General features: G+C 42.8%; 1 protein-coding gene and 1 long non-coding RNA gene across 6 annotated transcripts in view; one reads left to right on the top strand and one right to left on the bottom strand.

Annotated features, from left to right (window-relative positions):
* KSR2 (kinase suppressor of ras 2) overlaps positions 1-13,767 on the top strand; it is a 525,084-nt gene that overhangs the window by 417,650 nt on the left and 93,667 nt on the right. For 2 of the 3 annotated variants that reach the window (XM_035257771.3, XM_035257772.3), the window contains exons 8-9: positions 1,344-1,411; positions 4,264-4,388. In XM_035257771.3, coding sequence (XP_035113662.1) covers positions 1,344-1,411; positions 4,264-4,388 — 193 coding nt within the window. The remainder of the gene's footprint in view (positions 1-1,343; positions 1,412-4,263; positions 4,389-13,767) is intronic. The other variant, XM_035257773.3, reaches the window with a different exon arrangement.
* LOC118144359 (uncharacterized) overlaps positions 1-13,767 on the bottom strand; it is a 31,861-nt gene that overhangs the window by 7,608 nt on the left and 10,486 nt on the right. For 2 of the 3 annotated variants that reach the window (XR_004729123.3, XR_004729124.3), the window contains exon 3: positions 10,103-10,167. This is a non-coding gene — a long non-coding RNA (uncharacterized LOC118144359). Of the gene's footprint in view, positions 1-4,382; positions 9,369-10,102; positions 10,168-13,767 lie in introns of those variants that run through there. The other variant, XR_004729122.3, reaches the window with a different exon arrangement.

Below are 13,767 nucleotides of genomic sequence, written 5' to 3'. Positions count from 1 at the left end.
CCCTTATGGCACAGTGTGTATCTATCCTATTGACATGAAACTCTAAAAGAAAAGGACAAAGCCAGGCTGCAGTAATTTATGATTTTTATTATCCTTGTGAAGTCAGGCAACTCCAGGGGAAGGAGGAAGTTGTCCTCTTAGGCTTCTCTCAAATGAAGACATTTCACTCTAAACTCTTCAACTTTATGCCTCTAAAACTTAATACCTGGCACCGATTTCATTACAATTGGAAGCCCTTGTTGAATGGTTCCTACAGCTTGAGCCTTTAAGAAAAATGAGCAGCCACCTTTGGGACCACTGACCCAGGTTTTCTGTCAGGGCAAGTCAGTTAATCCCAGTTTTTCCATCTGTAAAATGGTAATGATAATAATGCCCATCTGTAAGGTTGCTATAAAGACTAAATGGCATTCTACAAAATGGGTCTTCGAGTAAATGGAAGATGATGAGGAGAATTGTGATGATGATGATTATTATAAATACAGACTGATGGGAAAAGCATGATATTTGATATTTTTTAAAACATGAAGTCCATGTGGGCAGTGCTAATCAAACAGCTGCCACGTACTCTTGGACCACCTAAGACTGACCTGAGAAAGTGAGATACTGGAAGCCTCTCTCCAGAGTTAATTTTCTGGGTTGCTGAGGATATGCCTTTGCAGTGGCTGTCCCATCTCATCTCACATCTTAATATCCACAGCACCCAGCACTTTCCAGACCATGGGGGTATCCCATCTATCCACTTATCCATCTACCTACCCATCCACCATCCATCCATCCATCCATCCATCCATCCATCCATCCATCCATCCATTATATCCATCCATCCATCCATCCATTATATCCATCCATCCATCCATCCATTCATTATATCCATCCATCCATCCATCCATTCATCCATTATATCCATCCATCTATCCATTTATTTATTCATTCACTTACCCATCTGTCCACACATCACCCATTGATACATCTGTTCATTAATCTCCCACCCATTCATCTATTCATCTATCAACCCATTTACTCACCCACTCATACATTTACCTGTCCATCCACCTACCCATTTATCCATCTATTTATCCATCCATCCATCCATCCATCCATCCATCCATCCATCCATCCATCCAATCTGTTCAGCCACCCATCCATCTATCCACACATCTACCCGTTTATCTACCCCCGACCCATGCATCCATCCATCAGTCCACTCAACCATCCATCTACACACCCATCCATTCCCCATCCATCTACCCATCCATCCATCCATCCATCCATCCACCCACCCACCCACCTATCCACTCACTTAGTCATTCACCTATCCATCTTTCTCTCTTTATCTCTCTCAGGTTAAAGTGCCACAACAAATGCACCAAAGAAGCCCCACCCTGCCATCTCCTGATCATCCATCGAGGAGGTAAGTATTTAACACTTACTGTTCTAGGGGTAGGAGTGAGTCTCCTGCAGGCCCCCAAATAGCTGTCCCACTCAGGTTTGTTCTGAATGCCTCCTGATCTGCACATACTTGCTGCTTTGTTTCTTTCTCTCTGACACCGTTCTTCCTGACATCCGTCTCCTCTGTACTCCCCTATGCGTGTTCTCCTTATTTCTTGCTCCTGTACTGGTTGCTCTGACACTTCTGCCCGTTCTTTCTTCCTGCTCAACCCCTGCTCTCTCATCCTATCTCCTTTCCTAATTTCTAGCCTCTTCTGTTTACCCCAATCCCGTTGCTTTCTTCCCACCAAAAAAGAGCACTGGCTGGGTGTTTTTTCTCTGTGTGTTCTCTAGATTTAATCAATTGGCCTTGCAAAAGTGAGCATGGGGACGGTTATGTCTTGGGCCTATTGGTTTAGGTCATCTGTGTCCCATCTCCTGAGGCCCTAGGACTGTCTGGGCCAACCTGTCCAGGCAGAGAGTTAGCAGCCCTAGGAGAGCCACTACCAGGATTCTACTATGCAAAAGCAAGATGAATCTGGCTGAAGGAAAGACAGATGAAAGGCTTTTCCCTGACTGCCAAGGACTCATAAGGGATACTGCCTTGGGAAGTCTTGTAGTCCAACTTTCAAAATGGTTTCCCTGATCCTTGTCCTATGGGGCGATCACCCCCAAACCCCATTATCCACACTGAAATGTATCCCTGAGGGGCTTTCTGGACCTGTGCTGCCCAATACAGTAGCTACTAGCTACATTTGGCTATTTAAATTTAGATTAATTAAAATCAAATAAAAACACAAAGATAGAGCATTTTATGGATTACAGAAAGTTCTACTGCATGCCATGGGCCAGATCCTTACTATTCAAAGCAATGAACCAGCAGCATCAGGATTGCCTGTGAGCTTGTTAGAAATGCATAGTTTATGGCTCCACCCCAGACCTATGAATCAGAATCTGCATTTTAAACAGGATCTGCAGGGAATTTCTATGCCCCTTAAAGCTGAGAAGCACTGCTCTAGAGCAGGAGTCAGATATAAACTAAGATGTCTATGAGGGCCAAGTAGCTGTCCTAAATGAGAGAAGTTGGCCAGATGGGGCTGTGGCACACTGGAAAACCCAAGTACCATCTGGAAAGGGTAGCCAGCCACTCCAGCTCTGTGGACCTACATTGCCAGCATTTCTGACATTTCCAACAAAAGCCCAAATAGAGAATTTTTGCCATATGCTTATTTTTAAATATAAGCAGTTGATTAAAATATTTCAAACTCTTGCTGGCCACATCCCTAGAAACCTCTCATCGATAGGATGGTTAGAGCCTTTGAATCATCAGGGAGCAACTTTAGGGTACGGCAGCTCACTAATCTGACACTGAGCCCTCTTTCCCTGTCCTCCCACTTTCCCACTCCCATCTCCTCTGGCCTTGATCAGTGCATATTCCTGGGAATCTGCCCTGATTTAGAATGAACCCAAGGGAAACCTAAAGAAGGCAAATTGCTGCTGAAAGCACTGTGATGTGTCCCAAAGCCAACGGGCAGCTGGTTTTCAATGATCTTTGCATTGTTTATCTCCAAAAGCAAGAAAATTGCAAGTGAAGGCAAAGTCTTCAGCTCCTTTCTCTTGCCCTTCCCACTCCACATCCTTAATTGAGAACCATCTGTTCCTTGAATAACTGTATTCACTCAATAAGGCTATTTTAACACCTGAATTCTCACCTCTCTTGAGACCCTGCCTTGGGTCAGCCTCATTGGAAAAATTGCCTCCCACCAGCTTCTCCTATGCAGAGGTTTCTGCTGGAGCCCGGTTCCCACATGACAGAACCAGCCTGCTGGAAGGTACTGGCGCTCAGAGGCTGACATTTGAAGAAGGGCTCCCTCCCACCCACCCTCAAGGCCATGCCACCTTTTGTTCAAAGGTGGCAGGTGTCTGCACATGCAGAGCAAACTGAACTTTGCAGAAATCCACCAGCTTCTTGCTTTTTCTCTCCGTTTGTTGGAAGTTGAAAATACAGTCAGTTTCCATGGTGATGGCAGCTCAGGCTAAGCAGAGAAATGAAATCCCTGGGTCAGTCCGGAGCTTAAACTTCTCAACCAACACCCTCCTCTCAGCACCGCAAAAAAAATAAAATAAAATAAAAATAAAGAAGAAGGAAAAAAAAAAGCAGCTAACAAGTAGCAATAGCAAGCATCAAATTTGATTTTTGAGCTTCTCACTTTTGTCCCTTGCCACATTCCCTGTGAGTAATAGAAATAACAGGAGGGAGAGGGGCTTGGGTGATGTGGTTTAGATCACATAAATAAAAGGAAGCATTTATTTAGCATCCACTATGTGCCCAGCTTCCTGGAACAGCTGTCTTTCTTTCAAGGATACAGGGTTGTTTAGGGCAAAGTGTTTCAATATGCAGCAGGCTGCTTAGGCCTGAGGAATCCCAAAAGGCAGGAAAGACAATCCTAACACAGGTTAGAAAGTTAGGGACAGGGCACTCTGATGAGCTTATCCACTCATCACAGGCCCTGAGAAATCAGAAACCGCGTGTATTTAAAAGGAGTTTTGATTCTGACAATATGAAACAATTACGGTATTTTTAACAACCTGACAGATTTAGTTTTATTTTTATCATCTTAATTGTTAAAAGTCATATATGGACAATAGAAATATTTTACAAACCACAGAAAATACCCTGATCCCACCACTGTGACAAAACGATGATCACTTTTGGTGAATTGTCCTCTAGTCTTGGGCGTGGGCCTACGAGGTGGGATCTGAGCTATGCTCTCCTGGCATAACCAAAGCCAAAGTGATACTTAAATTCCCAAACCATTGTTTTTACCCCTACGGATCCAGCAAGGTTAGTCCGGACAGAGTCCGTTCCATGTGACATCAACAACCCTCTACGGAAGCCACCTCGGTATTCAGACCTACACATCAGTCAGACGCTCCCCAAAACCAACAAAATCAACAAGGTAAGGCTTGGCTTCTGCTGGGTCTGGACATGTGGGGCTACCACTGCTGGGTGAGGGGAAGGAGGGAGGAAGGGTTGATCTGGGAGTATGGCGCCCCCTCCCAGCCCGTCTCGGCTCTCCTAATTCTGTGATGTTTGTGTTGAGTAAAGCTTGAGGGACATCCAGAGATGAGTGGAGAGATTCATGTGCCAGAAATCTAATTTAGAGAGAGGGCATGTTGGAGTGAGAATGGATGAGTGTCCAGGAAGGCACAATGGGGATGGGAAGAGAGACTTAAAAGGAGTTTCCTTCGTGGTCCAGACCTCACTTGCTTTGCTCTGTGAGAGGTTTTGCCATCTGTATTAGTCTGTTTCATGCTGCTGAGAAACATATACCTGAGACTGGGTAATTTATAAAGAAAAAGAGGTTTAATGGACTCACAGTTCCATGTGACTAGGGAGGCCTCACAATCATGGCAGAAGGCAAAAGGCACATCTTACATGGCAGCAGACAAGAGAGTGCTTATGTGGGGAAACTCCCCTCTATAAAACCATCAGATCTTGTGAGACTTAGTCCCTACCACAAGAATAGCACAAGAAAGACCAGCCCCCATGACTCAATTACCTCCCACCAGGTCCCTCCCATGACATGTGGGAATTGTGGGAGCTACAATTCAAGATATTTGAGGACCCAGCCAAACCATAACACCATCTTCCAGGACCAACTTTGCAGATGATTCTGGGCTTTCTGACACATCTGTCCCATCAGACCTAGGAATAGGGGTCTATATCTGAGCTTCTGGTGGAGGCTGGGTGGGTGGGTTTTCTTGGGGGCCTTGATCTCTGAGCAACGGGTAGTTTGGTTGGCTTCTACCCTCAGACAGGTGGTCAGCAGTGGGCCCCTCTGTGCATCTTTCTTTCATTTGTGGCCTGGATATTTCTGGCATGATTTCCACATCCCTTATTTGATCTGCTGATGTGGCTGTACCAAATCTATCCCAGGGACATGTCAAGCCTCACAGCAGGAGGCAAAGGTTGCACACACCAGCAGGTGATTTCCCAAGCATCTCAAAGCTTTCATGCTTTAGGTTGAAAGTAGATGTCTGAGTCCATTTGCATTGCTATAAAGGAATATCTGAGGCTGGGTAATTTATAAAGAAAAATGTTTGTTTGGCTTACAGTTCTGCAGGCTGTACAAGAAGCGTGACACCAGCATCTGCTTCTGGGGATGCCACAGGCTGCTTCCATTCATGTTAGAAAGTGAAGGGGAGCAGACACCACACAGTGAAAGGAAGGAAGGAAGCAAGAGAGAGGGGGAGAGAGAGAGGCAGAGCAGAGAGAGAGGGGGAGAAAAGAGGTGCCAGGCTCTTTTAAACAACCAGCTCTAGGAGGAATTAACTGAGATAGAACTCACTCATTACTGCAAAAGGGGCCAAAGAGGGATCCACCCCTGTGACCCAAACACCTCCAACTAGGCCCCACCTCCAACATGGGGTTCAAATTTAAACATGAGATTTGGAGAAGACAAATATCCTAACTATATCAGCGGAAAAAGTACATCAGCCCAAGGATCAGCAGGTCACTGACCTGTGTCCAGGTCCTAAAGGAGCATGGTGATAGCCAAGTCACCTTTCATTGGCAGGGCACAGAGAGAGGACTGCCCCCTTCCCAATCCATTTCCTGCACAGCAGCCAGGGTGATGCTCAATGAATGTAATTTGAATTATGTCATGCCCTGCTTTAAACCCATCCAATAGCTTTCTGTTGCATCTAGAAAACAAATCAGACTCTACTGTATCCTGAAAGGCCATGCATAATTTGGTCCCTCCTGTACCTCTGACCTCTCCTTCCACGTCTCCCCACAAAGTTCGTGTGTTCCCTTGCTCTTGAGCTATCTCACCTGCCATTTTTATCTCAAAGCCATTTGCCATCTGGCTCCCTGTGGCACCATTTCAGCAGTGGGGTGAAGTTGGCTTCTGGAATCAGAATTGGGCAAGCCTGGCAACCAGCTGTGGCTTTCTGTGCTTACTAGCTATAAGACTGAGCAAGTAACTTAATGTCTCTGAGCCTCAGTTTCCCTGTATGTAAAATGAGGCTGTTCCAGTTATCTACTGCAGCATAACAAGCTACTCAAACTTAGTGGCATATGACAATCATCCGTTTATTATACTCACAGAGTCTGTAGGTCAGGAATTAGGACAGAGAGCAGAGGCAATGGTTTGTCTCTGCTCCACCATGGGAATCAACTGGAAAGACTCATACAGATAAGGGCTGGAGTCATCTAAAACAGGGATTGGAAAACTATGGCCCACAGGCCAAATCCAGCCCACCATCTATTTTTGTAAATAAAATTTTATTGGAACACAGGCAAACCCTTATTTCTGTGGCTGCTTTTATGCTATAATGTCAGAGTTGAATAGTCGTGACAGAGACTGCACGGCCTGCAAACCCTAAAATATTTACTGTCAGATTCTTTACAGAAAAGGTTTTCTGACCCCTGATTTAGAGGCTCTTTCACTCCATGCCTGGTGCCTGGGCTGGGTTGAGTAGAAGCCTGGGTTCAGCAGAGATGTCAACTAGAGCACCTGTATGTGGACTTGCTGTAATGCTTGGGTGTCCTCACAATATGGCTGCCTCAGGGCAGCTCATGGCTCAAAAAGCAACTGAATTAGCAAACAAGGTGGAACTTTGACTGTGTCACTTCTGTGCACGTTACTGATGGAAGCAGTCACAAGCCTGTTAAGATTCAAAGGGAAGAAATACAGACCTCAACTCTTAGTGGGAAGAGTCCACAGATTTGTAGTCATGTTTCAAAGTGCCCGTGGTGGGCAATAAGAACACCAACCTCAGACAGTTGTTGTGAGGTTAGAATTCAACAATGAACATTCAGTGTACTTCCTGGCCCATTGTTAAGATCCAGGAAATTCTAGCTATTATTATCAGCTTAGATTTTGGGGCCTCTGATCAAAACATTGGGCTAGGTCCACTTTTCCTTCGTTATTTGCAAAAGATGTAGATCTCTAGGAGAGGGGATCCCCACTGCTGGGAGGGCTGAGCAAGTTCAAATGGTAAGGCTCCTGGGAAGTAAAATAACTGTATATCCCTTATAACCCCTTCTTTCCTTTGTGACATTTTGAGGGGCAAGGAGCTCAGAACCACCTTGAGACCTTTCTCTCTGGCTTTACAGATACAATGAGCCTCCTGGTGTCAGATGAGACTAAAACATAGGTCAGATAGATCAGTGGCTGTGACATTGTTCTGCTTGTCAGCCAGCAGGAGAATTTGATAAGGGAAATAAATTAACCTATATTAAGAAAGCGGCTTTGACATGAAGGTGGACAGGATCTATCATAGGGCTGGGTTATTTTTTCCCCATTTCTCTTCTCACTGGCTTCACACAGATTCTTCTTGTCAGGCAATTATGTGGTTAGTGCAATAAATTTCTGAGCCAATTTGGTCCGAAGATTTTTTTTTAATGCTCTTTGTCTTGTCTCCTGTCTAGTTCAGTCAGTCCAGGTTCACAAAGGCCTTGCTTTTTCACCTAGCACAGTGGTTAGAGTGTAGATTTTGGAGTCAGGAAGTCTGAGCTTGCAACTCAGCTCTTTAACTTGCTGTGTGACTGTGGGCCACTTATCTCAAGATCTGTCTACCTGAGTTTTCCTTTCTGTAGAATAGACAAAATAGGAGGTATTATTGGGGTTGCAGAGAGGATTACGTGTATCATACATATAAAGGATTTAGTCTAACACCGAATACTCAGGGCATGGAAGTAGCTTGATAATAAGGAAGACAGAGAAGGAGAAGGAAGAGGCAGAAGGAATAGGAAGAAGGAAGGAGGAAGAGGAAGAGAAGGAGAAAAAAGAAGGAACAAGAGGAAGACCGAGTGGGGGTGAATGAGGAGAATGGGGGAAGCGGAAGGAGGAGAAGCAGAAGCAATAGCATCTGCCAATTCCTATGGGACCAATCTACAACCCTTGAACTTACACATCAAGACATCAAAAATACCATCTGCAGTAGTGGCACAGGCTGAATCTCTGCCTGCTGTAGTCAAGCTGTTTGAAGTGGCTGCATGCTGGCTTGCTTTTTTTGGTTGGCTGCAAGGTACAGAGACCCGCCTAGGCTGGCTCAGCAAAATGAGTTGTCTTTTGTAAAGGATGGACATGGAGCAATTCAGAGAAAGGGAAATCATCATTTAGGAGTTGGGCCTCATGGAACTTGACATAGAGGATGGTCTTGAGCTCAATCCAGCTCCGTGGACCCAAAGCAAGCCCATGGACCATTGTTCTGGTCTTCCATCATGACCCTGACACAGCTACTCTTTGTGGGTCTGCTCTGATGTGTTGTTACTACTGGCAGCTTCCTCATCTTCTACTTTTGTCTTTCTTTTCTCTATCACTGCTTCTGCCTCCATATAGTTCCTACTCCTTATGACCTTTGGTTTCTTTGTGTCCTGGCCTGTTGTGGCTCCCCTATTCTCTTTGAACCTCATCTAATCTCAGCCTTTGCTCCTAATACTCTCTGCTCTTCTTCCTAATGTCCTATCTCATCATTCCATCCCATATTATAGGTCACTGGTCAGCTGCCATTATGCTCTGGCCTATGGTCCTGTGTTGGGAGTGGGTTATGGAGGTCACAATACACAAGTGTCTGTTTAGGACAGTCCATTGAACAAAGGATGTTGGGTTGAAGGGTGAAGACAGTTTCTTTAGAAAGTGTCCATGGGTCCATGGGAGAACAGTGACCATCACCGCCATGTCCAAATCAGTGCTCAGCTGGGTGAAGTGGGAACTTGGGTGATGAACATGCTTCTATTTGATTTCCAGAGTCAGATGTGAATTTCTTATTACTTGGCACAACCTTGTGTTTCTGCTCCTGAGCACTTGGGACTGGGCCACTAATGCCCTGTGTGACTCCAGGAGGCCACTCCCCCCACCTCAGAGTCTCAGCGTGTAGAATGAAGTAGTTGGACTGGATGGTCGCTGATGGATGTTTCCAGCTCTCATCTATGTTCAGAAAGAGGAATTATGCCATTAGCCTTTCCCTGCCTGATCTGGTAGAGTTTAATAAGTTTCCTTCTAATGGAACACAACCACCAGCTGCTGGTCCCATTCAGACACAGATCTGGGTTTAACCTGCAGAAGGGATTTTCTCTCCTATTGCAACAATTCTGCCAGGAAAAGTGAGTACAATATGTATTAATCAGCCTGTCCTCAAAGAGATAGAGATAAGTCCTTTTACCATAAAGACAATTTACCCTCCTCCTCTCCCTCTTTCCCTCTATCCTTTCTTCCTTTCAATTGCTTAGTTGATTCATTCATCTGTATAACATTCATTAGCTACGTCCTATGTTTTTGTTTCTGTGCTTAGTTTTGCAGATTCTAAGATGAATCAGTAACAGTCTAGTGGGAGGAAATAGACCTTCCTCCTCCATTTCTCTCTCCTTCTCTTCATCCATACAACCCTTCCTCTTTTCATTTCTTCCTTTCTTTTTTCCTTCATCCAGCACACATTTATTGAGGGGCCCACCCCCACAATTGAAAACCCACATATAACTGTTGATGCCCCAAAAACTTAACTACTAATAGTCCACTTGATCACAAGCCTTACCAATAACACAAAGAGTTTATTTACATGTATTTTCTATGTTCTATGTCTTATATGCTGCATTCTTACAAAAGTAAGCTAAAGAAAAGAAAATGTTATTAAGAAAATTCTAAGGAAGAAAATACATACTTACTATTCATTATGTGGAAACAGATCATCATTAAGGTCTTCATCCTTGTCATCTTCATGTTCAGTAGGCTGAGGAAAAGGAGGAAGAGGAGGGGTTGGTCTTGCTGTCTGAGAAGTGGCAGAGGTGGAAGAAAATTCATATGTAAGTGGACCAGTGCAGTGCAAATCTGGGTTGTTCAAGGGTCAACTATACAGCTAAAAACAACAGACATTGTATGTAAAATAAACATAAGATGGTAAGAAGGAGGAAGACCAGCTAGGGACCCAAGCAATGACACAGTGATGAGTTTCCTGAGACTTAGCTTCATATATCCCAGACTGAGAACTGAAGAAGCTGGCAACCTGGATGTGTCAATAGATTTAAACAAACAAAAAAAAAAGAGCCCTAACAAAAGCCTGCCCCATCTAGTCAAAGGCCCAGGAAAGGGACAACTTAGCAAGAAAACTTTTACCCAATAACCATCCTATTCCAGCCAAACACCACAGAAAAATCTGTTTTCTTACCCACCCATACCAGGAAAGACCAAGTAGGGAGTCTAGACTTCCATCTTTTGTCAAACTGAATGAAACCTGCCATCCCAGTCCTCCTGCCAGGCTGGGGTTGGAGAAGGTTGAGTAGGGACTGTCACCCCAGCTGGTAATGAACGCTCCCCTCACCCAGCAGTAATGCAGCACTCCTTCCCACACCTGCTGAGGTGGATTCAAGGAGACCTGCACTCAGGGCTTTTACCACCACCACCATTAACAAGTCTGCTCCCTGCTTTTTGGCGTTCTTACCCCTCCCAGCAAGAGTGGTATCAGTAGAGGCCTGTGGGGGAGCTGGATTTCAGTCTCTTCCCAGCAATAATGAGGAACTCTTCCCCTCTTCAGGGGCCAACAGAAGCTGAATGGAGAACTTGGACTTCTACCCATCCCTGGCAATAACAAGGCAGTAACTCCCCTTTCTCTGCTAGAGCAGTGTCACAAGAATCCTGCAAAAACAAAAGGTTTAAATAAGATCCAGAGTCTCACAACATAATACTCAAGTGTTCAGGCTTCAATTGAAAATTACTTGTCATACCAAGAAGCAGAAAGATCTCAAGCTGAATGGAAAAAGAAAGACAATCAATAGAAGCCAATGCTGAGATGACTGGGATTTTAGAATTATCTGATGACACTTTTAAAGCATTCATAATAAAAATACTTCAATAAGCAATTATGAACATTCTTGAGACTAATGAAATATAAGAAGTCCCTGAAAAGAAACAAAGTGTCAGCAAAGAATCAGAAGATAAAAAGAAGAAGCATTTAGAAAATTTAGAACATACAATTAGAAAATATGGTAACCAAATAAAAAATTCAATGGACGGGCTGGGTGCCGTGTCTCATGCCTGTAATCCCTGCACTTTGGGAGGCCGAGGCAGGCAGATTATGAGGTCAAGATATTGAGACCATCTTGGCCAACATGGTGAAACACTGTCTCTACTAAAAATACAAAAAAAAAAAAAAAAAAAAAAAATCACCGGGCATGGTGGCACATGCCTATAGTCCCAGCTTTTCAGGAGGCCGAGGTAGGAGATTCCCTTGAACCCAGGAGGTGGAGGTTGCAATGAGCTGAGATCATGCCACTGCACTCCATCCTGGTGACAGAGTGAGACTGCATCTTAAAAAACAAAGAAACTTTTTTTTTTTTAAATGGATGGACTCAACAAGATGGATGGGACAGAGGAAAGAATTTGTGAACTTGAAGATAGAGTGATAGAAATTACAGTCTGGATAACAGAAATAAAATGGCCTGAGCAGAGGATCAAGGACCCTTGGGGATTATAATAAAAAATCTAACATTGGTGTCATTGGTGTCCTGAAAGGAGAGAAGAGAAGAAAGAGGTCAGAGCTGAAAATGTTCTTAAAGAAATAATGGTTGAAAACTTCTCAAACCGAGCAAAAGACATAAACCTACAGATTAAAGAATCTCAGAAAACACCAAAGAAGACCAACTCAAAGAAATCCATGGTAAGATACATCATTTCAAACTTCTGAAAACTGAAGAAGACAGACAAAAGCATCTTGAAAGCAACAACAGAGAAACAATACTTTACCTATGGAAGAAACCATTCAAATGACAACAAATTTCTCATCAGAAACCATGGAGACCAGAAGAAAGTGGCACAGCATTTTTTTCAAGTGCTGAAAGAAAAGTTTTTAATTCAGATTTCCAGCTCTTCTCAGCCTCAGAATATCATCTGTAAGTTGGAGATAATAATGCTATTTTGTAGGGTGGCTATAAAAGGCAGTGTATATACAAACCACTACCTAGTTTCCAACATATACAGTGTAGATATTCAATACATTTAGCTACTGTTTTATTATTTATTGATCAGATCAAACATTCTGTAGCTTCTTTTTCCCCTCCCATCCTCTCAAGCCTTATGGTCACGTCTTCCTTCGTTTTATACTGCCAACATTACAACAGTCAATGCCTTCTGAAAGTACTTGCCTAGTTGCATAGAAATCTTTCCACCTAAAGAACATCTCAAACGTGCATGTTCAGCTAATAACACTGCATTAATAATTTTTAAAACATAGCTAAAATACAACTCCTTAAAAATAATAAGGTACTGGGTTTACTACCTGCATGATATAAAATATGTACAACAAATCCCTATGACACATGTTTATCTATGTAACAACAAACTTTCACATGTACCCCCAAAGCTAAAATAAAAATTACAACAAAACAAAAACAAACAAAAAAAAGTGAAAGAGAAATTAGGGCATTGTCAGATGAAGGAAAACTGAGACTATTTGTCAGAAGTATATATATCCTGAAAGAATAACTAAAAAGTGTTTTTTTAAACAGAAAAGAAGTAACAAAGAATCTTGGATAATCAGGAAACAATAAAAAGTAAAAATACAAATAGATACAATAATACATATACCTTCTCCTCTTCAATTTTCTAAATTTTGTTTGAGAGTTGAAGCAAAAATTATAACACTTTCTGATGTCCGTTATTCAAGGGGAAGGGTAAAGGACATAAAGAAACACTTCACGCAAACTGGTAAAATGTCTACACCAGTAGACTACCATAAGTTAGGTATATATAATATAATACACAGAGCAGCCATTTTAAAAGGTATGCAAGGAAATACACTAAAAAATACCCTATGTCAAGATGAAACTCTAAAAAATGTTTAACTCACAGGGAGGCAGGAAAAATAAAACAGATATTAAAAATGAAATTGGCAAACCTGTAGCAAGACCAACAAGAGAAAACTCTAGTTACAATGATTAGGAATGAGATGGGACATCACTACAGACCCTGCAGTCATCAAATGGATAAAAAGAGAACATACAGACAATGCTACACACATACATTTTATAGCTTAGATGAAATAAACCAGTTTCTTGAAAATCGCAAACTGCCACAACTCACCCAATATGAAACGTATAATTTGCATAGCCCTGTAAACGTTAAAGAAACTGAATTTGTAATTTTAAAATTATCATACTCTAAAAAAAGAAATCTCCAGATGGTGTCACTGGAGAGTACTACCAAATATCTAAAGAAGAATTAACACCAACTGTACATAATCTCTTCCAGAAACAGAAGAGTATATTTTCCAATTCATGATATATACCCACATTACCCTGGTACTAAAGCCAGAGTACAAAAAAGGAAAACTATAGAC

The sequence above is a fragment of the Callithrix jacchus genome, chromosome 9, assembly GCF_049354715.1.
Source record: "Callithrix jacchus isolate 240 chromosome 9, calJac240_pri, whole genome shotgun sequence".
NCBI lineage: Eukaryota > Metazoa > Chordata > Mammalia > Primates > Cebidae > Callithrix > Callithrix jacchus.
This window is presented reverse-complemented; position numbering and strand designations above follow the sequence as displayed.